Here is a 12,717-nt window from a genome sequence, read left to right as displayed (position 1 = left end):
TCCAGCACTCCCTGCTCTCCTGCTCCGCTGCCAGCCAATCTCAGCCTCCTGGCCGGGTCACATGACATACGGAAGAGCAGGAAGAGCAGAATGGAAACCTTACACAACCCAGGGAGAGCGAGAGAGAGAGAGGGAGCACGCACTCGGACATTAAAAGCAGCGATAGTGTGTTTCTAGCCTTCATTAATTGCACACTGATGATACTTCAAAGTGTTTGCTTACACTCAGCCACCCACACACGTATACCCACACACACACGCACAAACTTAAAAGGAAATCAGAGGAGCTAAGTATAGACTGTCGTGGTGGGATTTAGTGTCAACTGTGCTAGCTTCTTGAAGCTGGAACGGCAGTTATTTGTCTTCAAGGTAAGCAAATGTTGATACTCCTAGGGGGAAGGGGGTAGATTTGTGGCAGATATACTGGAATGCTGGATTGCAGGTTTATTCTGATGTAGGGCAGGGCGGTTGCAAGTTAACTGACATCTAGTGGGCGTTTTGTGCTGATTATGTGCTATGCGTTTCCCTGTTTATAAAACTCCTGACGTTCACATTTCCTTTTTTTTGCTGAGGTAAGAAGATAGTGGGTTACTTCGTGCTTCAATATGTTATGCAGACTTACATCATGCCCTTAGTAAGACATAGCTTGCTTGGGTCCTAGAGAATACAAACGTCCACTGTCAACCTTGAAATAAGGGTGTAACTGGAGCCACCGTGTTTCTACTATTAGTTACTTTTCTGCCCTTGATTTACACCCCACCTCACTTTCTCGCTCCCTCTCTCTTGTGCTCTATCCCATCTTTTATAAATCTAAATCCTTGCTGTCTCCCACCCCATACCTAGAACATTCCACACCAGACACACTCTGGGACTTTCAATCCATGGCTGATAAACTATTTGTCTTTCTGTCCATCCATCTATTGATTCTGTTTCGACCAGAGAAAGGCAACCGACCCTTTGAGTTATTGACGTGAGAAGCGTTTCTGAATAGGTTGTATGTGTTTAGACTGTAGCACAAATACTGCATTTGCATACGTGGTTCCTGAATACATTTGCATGCATCATTTTGTCTTAAAGGACCGGTGTGCTCCTTAGTGAAATCCAGTGCATCACAGTGCTGGCTAATAACATCTCACATCAAGGTCGATTGTAGGTCGGTGGGCTCAGAGACCATGACCGGTGGGTGTCTGTCGGACCCCAGGGGTACAGCGTGAGTGTAGCACTTCGAGAGACATTCGAGCAAATGTACTTTTTCATCTCACTCGCTCATTTCCCAATGATGTTCAACAAAGTAACTGAATTCTTTGTTGAATCCAAGTAAATAAATAAAAAAACACACTCATTTTAGGACAAAATCTGATTTCTTGGCAAAGAACACAGAGTGTAAGCAACCTTCAGTTGAGGTCGTCATTCATTCCAGAGAACGCCAGCTGATTTTACTGCTTATCACCCTTTGACCACAGCTTGTGGTAAAAACGTGTTCTGCCAACCGACAGAGCCAAGTGACGCAAAGCCTAGCACCCATTATAAACTAAATGTAATTACAGCGATATGTTGGAAAGTTAAACTACATTCAAAACTCTCAAAAATGCTCAATGTGATAAAAGGGTGATACCGTTGAAAGTAGTAGCAGCAGTGGTGGCCTGTCATACTGGTTCTCTCATACTGTACTTTGGTATACTGGTCACTGATAACACTGGTGACTCATAATGATTGAACAGCTTTTCCATATCTTTACTGCTCTTGCTCACCACACTAGACGTCTTCACGGGTCTACCTAAACTCTAGGATCCATGACCCAACCTGGGACCCGTGACCCGTACGTGTTGGGGTCCACATCCCACATTCTATTATCCCGGTACCTGGGTCTTATCATTATGTGTAAAACCTGAATGGATCTGAGAAAACCTGTGATCGACAATGATCACAAGAGAAACACATGGAAGTGCTGTGTAACTTGAGTGATCATCAGGCTGACTATTAGGATCAGATTAAAATGTCGGACAGAAGACGGTAAAGATGGATGTCAAGTGTATGATTCGCAGCAAATCTCCCTTGTCCATTAGGGTCTGGGTCCATCGCTTTGGCCCTGTGAAGACTTCTACATCACACTCCTTTGCACGCTCTCCTTACCTCCCCAGGTTGAATGACTCTGATTTCATGGTGAATCACCAAATGGAGAACGACGGCTTCTCTGACAAATCGGAGCGCGAGGCTCAAGAGGACTGGGACACGCCGGCCAATGAGAACGGCGGGAGGTTGACCGAGGAGAGCGACATGGACCAAGCAGATGACCTGTCGCCTGGTCTGCAGGCCACGCCTTACGTGGAGCAGGGCCTGGAGGAGATGGCAGAGGTGAGGGGTAGTAGTGTAGTGCTCATTGTGCTACGCCACTGGTGGCAACTTCTTCTTTTGGCACAATGTAATAATGTAACTCAATTTCTAGTCTTCCTCTGCATGTTTTGTAACCGGGGGATGTCAGTTCATGTGTTGGGTTCGCTTAAGTAGAGACTGGGTGTCGTTTTGTGAGTGGCATGCTCCCCCGAAAGTGCAATCGTAGCTGACACAGCATTCTGATGCTTCTATTTACATCTCCAAATGTAGGCCCGCTGTCAGCGCCTATCTGTGAGCTCCTTTAGCCTAGTTTACCCCCAATGCCTTCTGTTAGCTCCTCTAGCCTAGTTGTAGATTACCCCCAGTCCCTTCTGTTAGCTCCTCTAGCCTAGCTGTTGGGCCTTTAACCCAAGTGTCAATATTGTTCCTTAACCTAGCAGACACACATTGCCTTCCCTCTTACCTTCCTAGCCTAGGCTACAACTCAGTGGCTTTCCATCTAGCCTGACCCCCAACATTCACTTCTTCTACTTAGTCTTGTAGCGTAGCTGCCTCTGTTTTAGCCTCTTTAGCCTAGCTGATCCCCAGTATCCACCACCCCCAACCCCCTCCACCCAGGCTGGCGAGGCCTCCCAGGTGGAGACAGTGTCTGAAGAGAACAAGGGTCTGATCTGGACGCTGCTGAAGCAACTGCGGCCCGGCATGGACCTGTCCAAGGTGGTGCTGCCCACTTTCATCCTGGAGCCGCGCTCGTTCCTGGATAAGCTGTCAGACTACTACTTCCATGCCGACCTGCTGTCACAGTCCGTACCACACACCCGCACCCGCACACACTCTCACCTCACATCCAAGCCCGGATTTCTTGTTCCAATCTAACTTCTTGTCCAAGCGCAACACACTGTCTGTTCGCTGTGTCGTTCTGATATTAAGAGAATTCTGGGGCTGCCGATTTCCAAAGGCTTGCCCAATTCATGTTCACATGTTTAGTCAACAAACACCCCCCAATAAGCTGAAACGTTGCATTTATGTGATTACCAATGCTGAGTGTGCCTCCATCATCTCCCCGTTCTGCTTAGGGCGGTGCTGGAGGAGAGTGCGTACGGGCGGATCAAGCAGGTGGTGCGCTGGTACCTTTCTGGCTTCTACAAGAAGCCCAAGGTGGGTTGTTATGTTGAGTCATTAACACTTAATGAGCTACACTAGGAACAGCTCAATGAGCTGAGATATACAGAGGGAATGTGTTTTCACACCCATCACGGGTCACATGTGTGACACGTATAACATGATTTTCAGACGTTATGTCCCCTACCTTTTTATTTTTAGAAAGGGTGGCTAATGTAAAAAATTTAATTGGCCACTTTTAAATGGCTCTGATGAGGTTCTTAGAACGGGACGTTGCTGCTCTCAGTCAAGGCGTATTCTGTTCGACTACAATGTAGCATGCTAGCAAGTTGCAGAGGTTGTGATGATGGGATGGGGGATGGGGGGTGGGAGATGGGGTGACACAGCAACATTCATAACAGATCCAGAATTTCAGGTTTCAAAACATGAGGACAGCTGAAAAGGGGAACACAATTACGTTGTTTCCTCCTTGAAGGTTGATTCCGCAATTCTGTTGTTTCCGCCTTCATGCTCAGAGATATTTTTGGGTTATATTTCACATACAGTACCAGTCAAACATTTCGACTTCACACTTAGTCATTCAAGGTTTTTCTTCATTTGAACATGATAAAATAACGTACGATGAGATGGGGACATGTTGCAACTTTGCAGTCTGGGCAAACTTTCAACCATTCTCTTGGTGCAAAAAAAAAAGAGTCTAGAAATAGGCAGTACCTTTAGTGTTGTGTGTGTGTGTGTGTAGTTGGGGGGTCATGTTCTACATGCGTGTGCTCCACAGGGTCTCAAGAAGCCATACAACCCCATTCTGGGCGAGACGTTCCGCTGCTGCTGGCTCCATCCAGAGTCCGACAGCTGCACCTATTACGTCGCTGAACAGGTCAGTCCGTTTCCATGGCGATCAGACACCTCTGCGCAAGTAGAACTCACAACATCTTAAGTTCATAACCCGTTTTCCGTCCTTGATTAATTTCAAACATAAAAAGAAGTCAAACTTTTAAAGCAGTGGACTAGTGGATAGAAAACATCCCCGATGACAATCCTAATGAAAGATACCCAACACCTCTCTCTCGCTCTTGCTATGGCTCTGGAACAGGTCTCCCACCATCCGCCCATCTCGGCCTTCTACATCAGCAATAAGAAGGACGGCTTCTGCATCAGCGGCAGCATCTTGGCCAAGTCCAAGTTTTATGGTAGGGATTGTCTCTTCAAAGTGGTTAATGGTGAAGGATACAAGGATACCGTAACGTGTGTCATTTGAAGTAGATATGTCAATCTTAATGTGTCTTGTTTATGTGTGAACATCACATAATTTTCTTAATTAGCCATAGTCTCCTTATTGTCAATTTTGTAAAATATTTAAAGACCGGGTAAACCAAAAATAATTATGGGTTTTGAGTTTATAATACCACAGGAAAATATATTATTAACCACCCTGCCAAATTTGAAGGACTAAAAAAATCGCGAAGTATATAAAATTATGCTTCAAAGTTGATGAAAAATGAGCAGTAATCCCTGGCTCAGGACGGTGGGGGCGTGTGCGCTGCAGGCCAGGAAACCACGCCCATCACCGGAGAGAGACCGTCTTCGGTCGGAAACTTAAATAAAGTAAACGAACCGTTAACGTTACGTTTCCCACTGTGGCATCCAGGGAAGATGCACCAACGAGGTTGAAGAGGCATAACGGGCAAGCTAGCTGCAAACTGACAATTCAAACCAGACTCGTGAGCGGTAAAACCATAGACGGGTGAAACCACAGAATGCTAGTGCGCGGTTAATGTATTTATACCTAGAGGGCAGCAGGGGGCGGGTCTACATCGAAGACCGCTTTACGTAAAGCGGTCTTCGATGTAGACCCGCCCATTTTAAACCTGCACACAGAACATTCTCTGAGGCCTAGCTCCTCAAGGAAATGATGAATGGGAAAAATATTTTTTACATGTTTTGAGGGACACATTTAAGGCCTAATTAATATGATAAGAAGAAAAATACTGAATTTGGTTTACCCGGTCTTTAAGAAATAAATGTGATATTTTTTAAATAATAGTAATTTATTCTTAATTTTATCAGGGAGATGACACTGTTGTAATGTCTCATGTGGAGGAGTGTTGTTGAGACTGGGAAACCTGTTAGCCCGGTCCGCTATGAACAGCGGAGACTAGAGCCGGAGCAGGCTAATGTTACTGTCCTGCTGCACCGCTGCCTCATTCCACAATACATCCATTGTGCTGGACATATTGGCCCCATAATTCAATGGGTTATGGGGTTAATATCGTCGGCTTTTAACACACGGCTGCTATCAACCCACAAGCTCAATGCACAATGGATAAGCACACTGAGATGTCTCCTCTTCCCTCGTTTCCTCTTGCAGGTAACTCTCTGTCGGCCATCTTGGACGGCAAAGCCAGACTACATTTTCTCAGCAGGGATGAGGAGTATGTCATCACCATGCCTTATGCCCACTGCAAAGGTAATGTATAACAGTATCTGTGGGCTACAGGCAAAGTGATATTGCGTGTGTTGATATACCAAGATGACATTTCATAGCCAATGATCCACTTTGATTTGCCATGGAATTCAATTACGGAGGCAATCTCAACCATTCTGTGTTTTTTTCCATCTGTGCTGTAGGTATCCTGTATGGGACCATGACACTAGAACTGGGAGGGAAGATCACCATTGAGTGTGAGAAAACCAAATGTGCCGCAGAGTTGGAGTTCAAGCTGAAGGTACTACCGCTGATTAGAAAGTGGGGAACACATGAACTGGGATCATAGTGGGGAGGCATACACTGGGATCATAGTGGGGACACATACTGGGATCATAGTGGGAACACATACACTGGGATCATAGTGGGAACACATACACTGGGATCATAGTGGGGACACATACTGGGATCATAGTGGGAACACATGAACTGGGATCATAGTGACTCATACACTGGGATCATAGTGGGAACACATACACTGGGATCATAGTGGGAACACATGAACTGGGATCATTGGGACGCATGAACTGGGATCATAGGGACACATGAACTGGGATCATAGTGGGAACACATACACTGGGATCATATTGGGAACATTTGCATCAGCCATTCCAAACTAAACTAATTGACCAATGGTGAGTTATTGTCTTTGTTTTCATGTCATCACCGACAGCCTTTCCTGGGGGGCGCCAGCTCGGTCAACCAGATCTGTGGGAAGATCCAGATTGCAGATGAGCTGGTCTCTACTGTGGAAGGGCACTGGGTAAGGGCAGCTCCCAATTTGAATATCGTTCACAGCTACCGTAATCTCTACCGGTCCCCGGCCTCTCCCTAAAATTCATTCATCCTCAAACACTGGTCATAATTACTGCTCACAAAACGGTAATCAGTAGGGCAACCGAGCAATTACAGCTGTATGCTCAAACATTGGCTATGTTACAGTAGCCAATCAGGATAACTCTTTTAGTTAGTCCCTGCTCACTTTCCAGATGTTCTTAATGCCTTCAGCCTTCTGTCCCACTTGTGGTAAACACTTTTTCATATAGGGCCGGGCTAAAGTTCCCTGGTAACCAAAAATTGCCAGTAACTGTTAACAACAGCAGCATATTTTCATCTTAAATACTTAGTGTGAAAACTAAAGTGTGTGGTACATACATAGACTTTGAGAAGTCTATGTCTGTCGGTCTGTCCTTTCATTATCTCAGCAACTGTTCATCTGATACCAGAGGCCAACCATCAGAGGCCGACCGTGCAGGTTGTGTATGGGGCCGGCACTAGTGGCTTGAAAAGTGGCAAAGTCACGTATAACCAGCATCGCATGAACAAACAGGGAGCACTGCTTTGCCAGAACTGAGTTCCCACTGTTGTAAGGTGTGACCTCATGGCGCCATGGGTCCCTGTGTGTGAACCTCGACCGCGATGAGGAGGTGCTGACGGTGTTGTGGTTGTCAGGACGGCGAGGTGTGGATCCAGGAGAAGCGCGGCAGCGGTCAGCAGGAGCTGCTGTGGAACCCCAGTCCAGAGGTGCGCAGCAGCCGACTCAAGAGGAAGGTGGTCCAGCCAGACCACCAGGGGGAGTTTGAGTCTGAGAGGTGAGGCTCTGCAGCCATGACCCTCAACGTCAGCCTTGGTTGTTCCACGAGCAGGGCGTTGGTCCATTTGACACGTTGGTGTGTTTTATGCCAGCACCCCTTCACCGTGGACAGTACTTGGGTCTTTTTACCTAAAGTCTTTGCTGGTAATAGTACTACTACTATGTATGTAGAATGGCAGCACCCATTACACTCACCCATTACCATCCCTGGATGGAAGGAACACCCACTCTGCTTCCCTTCCTTTTTTCCCCTGATAATTAAAGGACATTTTATTGCCCTTTGGTGAGCTAGGGCTGGGGTATATACATAAATGGTCTGTTAAGCCCTTTCAGACTGTCACAGTGATCTCTTACCTTTTGAACTGGAATTTTAAGGCACCTCGATATTGTAGTATTTTATTGTCCGCTTCAAACATGTCACTAGAAACAGAAATGCAAAGAGACGCAAATCACACATTCACCACCGCTATATAGACCAAAGTTCAGCTTTATTTTAAGCTTAAAATCTAGAAAGAATGCTGCCAATTCCTTATGACGGCATAGAAGTCCAACTGTCATTGTGTGCTCCCTCCACCAGACTGTGGCAGCATGTGACCAGTGCCATCCAGGACCGGGACCAGAACCGGGCCACCCAGGAGAAGTTTGTCCTGGAGGAGGCCCAGAGGAAGGAGGCCAGGGAGCGGGGGGAGAAGCCCTGGAGCTCGCCGCTCTTCCACACGGACCCCGTCAGCGGAGAGTGGTCCTACAGACACATAGAGTACGTCGTCTCCCCCACACACACTTCACATCACCCCCCACCCCGGTTAACACTAACGCTGCTCTGCTGTGACCGACGCTAGGACCCAGCCATGGGACCCTGAGACCTGCCTGGCTCAGTTTGAGAAGGACGGCGTGATCCAGACCCACATGAAGGCCAGCCAGAGGAGGCACAACGGACTGCTGTTCAGCCACGGCTGGGACGCCCAGCAGAAGGTCAGCCCCTGTGCCGCTTGTGCTCGAAGACGACGAGAAACGGATCTCTGGGTTTTCTTTTCTTTCTTACTTTGTACTTTGTACTTTTACTGACTACTGTGTGTGTGTGTGTGTGTGTGTGTGTGTGTGTGTGTGTGTGTGTGTGTGTGTGTGTGTGTGTGTGTGTGTGTGTGTGTGTGTGTGTGTGTGTGTGTGTGTGTGTGTGTGTGTGTGTGTGTCAAGGCGAAACACAGGAAAAGCAGCAGCCAGCCCTCAAGCTGCAGCCAGAACACCGAGAGCAGTGGCAGCACTCCAGAGCCAACACACTCCTCTGACAATGAAGGTAATACAAACGCACACACACACACACACACACAAGTGTACGCACACTCCTCTGACATTGAAGGATTCACACACACACACACACACACACACACACACACACACACACACACACACTGAATGATGGTAACACACACACTCCTCTGACAATGAAGGTAATACACGCGCACACACACTAAATGATGTTAACACACAAATGTACACAAACTCCTCTGACAATGAAGGTAATGCACGCACACACACTCCTCTGACAATGAAGGGCACACACACACACTAAATCATGGTCACGCATGACCACACACATTCGCACTCGTACGACAACAAGGGTATACGCACAGTGCTCGGTGGAAGCATTTAGTTAACGGTGTGCTGTGCTCTGCGATAGATGCCGGGTATCCGAGCCAATGTGCTCGGTGTAGCAAGGAGATGAAGGAGCTGGCTATGGTGGGGACCTCCATCGCCTCCATACAGAAGGGCCAGCAGGATATCCAAAGGTACGCGCCCCCGCACCCTATCACCCGGAACCCATTTCCACTGAACACTGTATAGCTGTACACTGTCTACTGCTTGAGTACGGCTGTTTTCGAAAGCCAAGGGAGGGGGGACCGTTTTATTGATCCTCTTGTTTCCATAGGAACCTGGCATCCCTGGGTCGTCAGCTGGCCCGCCAGCAGGGGGTGGAGGAGGGCGTGTCGCTGACGGGGCGTCACTGTCTGGTCCTGTGTGTGCTGCTCCTGTCCCAGCTCCTGCTCAACTACATCTTGACCTGAACAGGGCCCTAGACGCCCCCCCGACCCCCCCCCCCCCCGAACCCGGCCCTCCTCCCCCGACAGAAGCAGAAGTACTGACTCTACGTGTGTGTGTGTGTGTGTGTGTGTGTGTGTGTGTGTGTGTCATTGGGGGGGGGGAAGGCACCGTGGGTCGGGTTGGGGTGGGGCGGGGGGGGGAAGGGGGAGCACGCATGGGCACCACAGCAATAATCACACAGACCCTGTCTCTCAGCCCCCCCCCTCCCCACCCCCGGGACAAGGAGTGGCGCCCCCTAGTGTAGCCGGGCTGGGGCAGCACGGGCGCCGCCGCGCACTTTGGTCAAGAGGAACCGGCACGGAGACCCAGACGGACTTTGCTTCGAACAGACGGGCACACAAGGACGTCCCGCCGTCCTCTGGACGTGTCCTTTCTAGAACACCCTGCAATACTCTTGATCTGTTGAGTGTCCGTTGTCCGCGTGTGCGTGTTCATTCTTCGGAGGGCCCGTTTCCCGGGACCTTCTCGTTCTCCTCGTTCCCATTCCAGTCCCTGGGCCTTATTGCTGAAGCCAAAAAAAAAAAGAAAAAAAAAGCGAAGACACGTGGACATTCGACACGACGCATCGGAGCGCCGCCGGAGAGAGAGAGGAGAGAGGAGAGCAGCAAACTTCCAACCGCGCGTTTCGGTCTGTTTTTCTATAGGCGTGTGCTCAAATACACGCTGTCCTCTTATCTGTCCTCGATACCTTTTGAACGAGGATGATTTTACCAAAACAGTATTTGTAATCAGAGAGGACAAACGTGTACTTGTTTACAGCAGTGGGCGGGGAAAAAAAAAAAAAAAAAAAAGCTCCGGCTTCGCCAAAGCAAAAGTCCCCCGCCGTGTTTTCCCGGCTCCGCCCACCTGCGCCACGCCAGGCGATGTTCCTCTGGGTGGGTGCTGCAACCCGCGTCCGAAACACGAGGCCAACAACGGGGGGCTTTTCCTTTGGGAAACGCGGGGGGCTTCCGCCGCTGGTTTACAGGACGCCCCTTGCCTTCCCCGCGGAGCGTCTAGAACAGGACGTTCGGCGGGGAACCGGGCAAGGCCGAGAGCCGATCCATGTGTCTTTGTAGTATTTGTGCCTGTAGCAGCACCATCAGAGGTAGGTTTTAATAGCATAGCACTGCTCTGGACTAGACCATGACACTAGTGGTAACAATCATTTCCATAGCATCGACGGGTGGCGTGAGGGGGAGGGGAGGGGGGTGGGGGGGGAAACAATGAAGTAATGTACGAATGGGAGATCTTTATAAAGAATGAGACAGGGTGGGGGGGGGCTGTGTTGTCGCAGTAGGCCTATTGCGAAGATTTAGTGTCTTTTGAGCACACTTTCAGCGTGCTGTTTTAAGGTGTACACAATTAATTAAGGGGTTGGTTTTTTTATGTACATGTATCAATTTGTAAATATATTATTTGTCTGGAGCACATTTAGACACCCTTGGTGTGTCCAAAAAGAATTGAGAATGTATTTATTGGGTGACTAATCTTGATTCCTCGATCGGAACGCAGTCTGAAGGACAGGAAGGAGTGACAATCACTCTTCTAGGTGTGTGTGTGCGTTTGTGAGAGCGAGAGAGAATGTGTGTGTATGAGGGACAGAGTCTGAGAGAGATTGTGTGTGCGTGTATGAGAGAGACAGTCCGAGAGATTGTGTGTTTGTATGTATGAGACATCGATTTCGAGAGGGATTGTGTTTATGCGTTTGTTTAAGACAGACTCTTGAGAGAGAGTATGTGTGTGTGTGTGAGTTTGTTTGTCAGACTCTGTGTGTTTGTGTGACAGACACCGAGTCTGTGAGTAAATGAGTGTGTGTGTGTGTGTGTGTGTGTGTGTGTGTGTGTGTGTGTGTGTGTGTGTGTGTGTGTGTGTGTGTGTGTGTGTGTGTGTGTGTGTGTGTGTGTGTGTGTGTGTGTGTGTGTGAGAGAGTGTACATCAAAGGATGTGAGTAGGGCAGTGAGCCCTAGCGGGCGTACTACAGCAGGCTTGGTGAAGGAAGGCTTGGTTCTGACCTAAGCCTGGCCGCAGCATAGGAGGGAAGGGCGTGTCCCGAGGTGACACATGGTTCAGAGCCAATCGGGACGCAGCCCTGGAGGGAGAGGAGGAGCACAGAGCACAGTAGAGGAAGTCGACTTTGAATGCTTTTAAATCACGTTTGTTTTAATGTTTCACATATCCATGTTTTCTACTCTTTACTGCCATGATGTGGGTATTCTACACAGTTTTATGTCACATGATACAACAGATCATGATATTGCCTCGTGTTTTCATTCATACCTGTTACATACTGTAGCACTACAGTAATAAAAAATATATTTTAACCCAAAACCATGTTGAAATTCTGTTGCTGGTTATTTTGACCTGAGCCACTGGTGGTTTTCTTGAGAATTGTTACATAATTCTACATTATAATGAAAAATCATTGCTGGCACAGGGAATTAATCACGGATTAATACATACTTTGAGAATATAAAGTACTCCTCTCTCGTCACCAGAGGGAGACGTTGCGTTGGAACTTAAAGATACAAAATGCTCTTGCGGTTTTACTTCATTTGTCGATATGTATTCAGTAATTCAGATGTTTTAGTTTACTTTCCTATATTAACCAAGCAACTGTTAGGTTTAAATCATTCGGAAGTAGCTCAAAATATATGTAGTTAATTGGTAGTCCATCCTCAAAATACGTTTTTTACTTTTATTGTAGGGCCTCAATTTGTGGCATTCATATTTACATCGATTGATTGAAGTTGATTATGTTTAAAATCAGGTGCCACAATCTCGTTCATTAGAGCTCTGTAAGGCTGTAATATTACTCAACGTATCAAAGCATACTAAAAAAACAGAGTTATGATTCTTCTTTGCTGGACCACACACACACACACACACACACACACACACACACACACACACACACACACACACACACACACACTGCCAGCCTCGTTAGAATCTGTGGACAAAACCCAGCTTAAAAAGAAGCCACACACAAGCCGTAGGAGGCAATAGCTGGAAGTTTCTGCACAGGCGAAAATCCCCCGCTAGACTCCACACGGATCAGGAGCTCAACCGCACACGGAGATGTTCAGCGGAGGAGCCTTGGT

At 47.8% G+C, this 12,717-nt stretch overlaps 1 protein-coding gene across 1 annotated transcript in view; it reads left to right on the top strand.

The window, feature by feature from the left end:
• The window catches only part of osbpl5 (oxysterol binding protein-like 5), a 48,281-nt gene extending 36,337 nt beyond the window's left edge, over positions 1 to 11,944 (top strand). The window contains exons 10-23 of the mRNA XM_084477589.1: positions 2,141 to 2,354; positions 2,952 to 3,136; positions 3,410 to 3,491; positions 4,234 to 4,332; positions 4,549 to 4,645; positions 5,824 to 5,922; positions 6,084 to 6,181; positions 6,614 to 6,703; positions 7,393 to 7,532; positions 8,112 to 8,291; positions 8,374 to 8,506; positions 8,729 to 8,828; positions 9,213 to 9,321; positions 9,462 to 11,944. Coding sequence (XP_084333715.1) covers positions 2,141 to 2,354; positions 2,952 to 3,136; positions 3,410 to 3,491; positions 4,234 to 4,332; positions 4,549 to 4,645; positions 5,824 to 5,922; positions 6,084 to 6,181; positions 6,614 to 6,703; positions 7,393 to 7,532; positions 8,112 to 8,291; positions 8,374 to 8,506; positions 8,729 to 8,828; positions 9,213 to 9,321; positions 9,462 to 9,597 — 1,762 coding nt within the window. The 3' untranslated portion in view covers positions 9,598 to 11,944. The remainder of the gene's footprint in view (positions 1 to 2,140; positions 2,355 to 2,951; positions 3,137 to 3,409; positions 3,492 to 4,233; positions 4,333 to 4,548; positions 4,646 to 5,823; positions 5,923 to 6,083; positions 6,182 to 6,613; positions 6,704 to 7,392; positions 7,533 to 8,111; positions 8,292 to 8,373; positions 8,507 to 8,728; positions 8,829 to 9,212; positions 9,322 to 9,461) is intronic.
• Positions 11,945 to 12,717: the final 773 nt, after the last annotated feature.

The sequence above is a fragment of the Micromesistius poutassou genome (genome assembly GCF_964030765.1).
Source record: "Micromesistius poutassou genome assembly, chromosome: 13".
Taxonomy (NCBI): Eukaryota; Metazoa; Chordata; class Actinopteri; order Gadiformes; family Gadidae; genus Micromesistius; species Micromesistius poutassou.
This window is presented reverse-complemented; position numbering and strand designations above follow the sequence as displayed.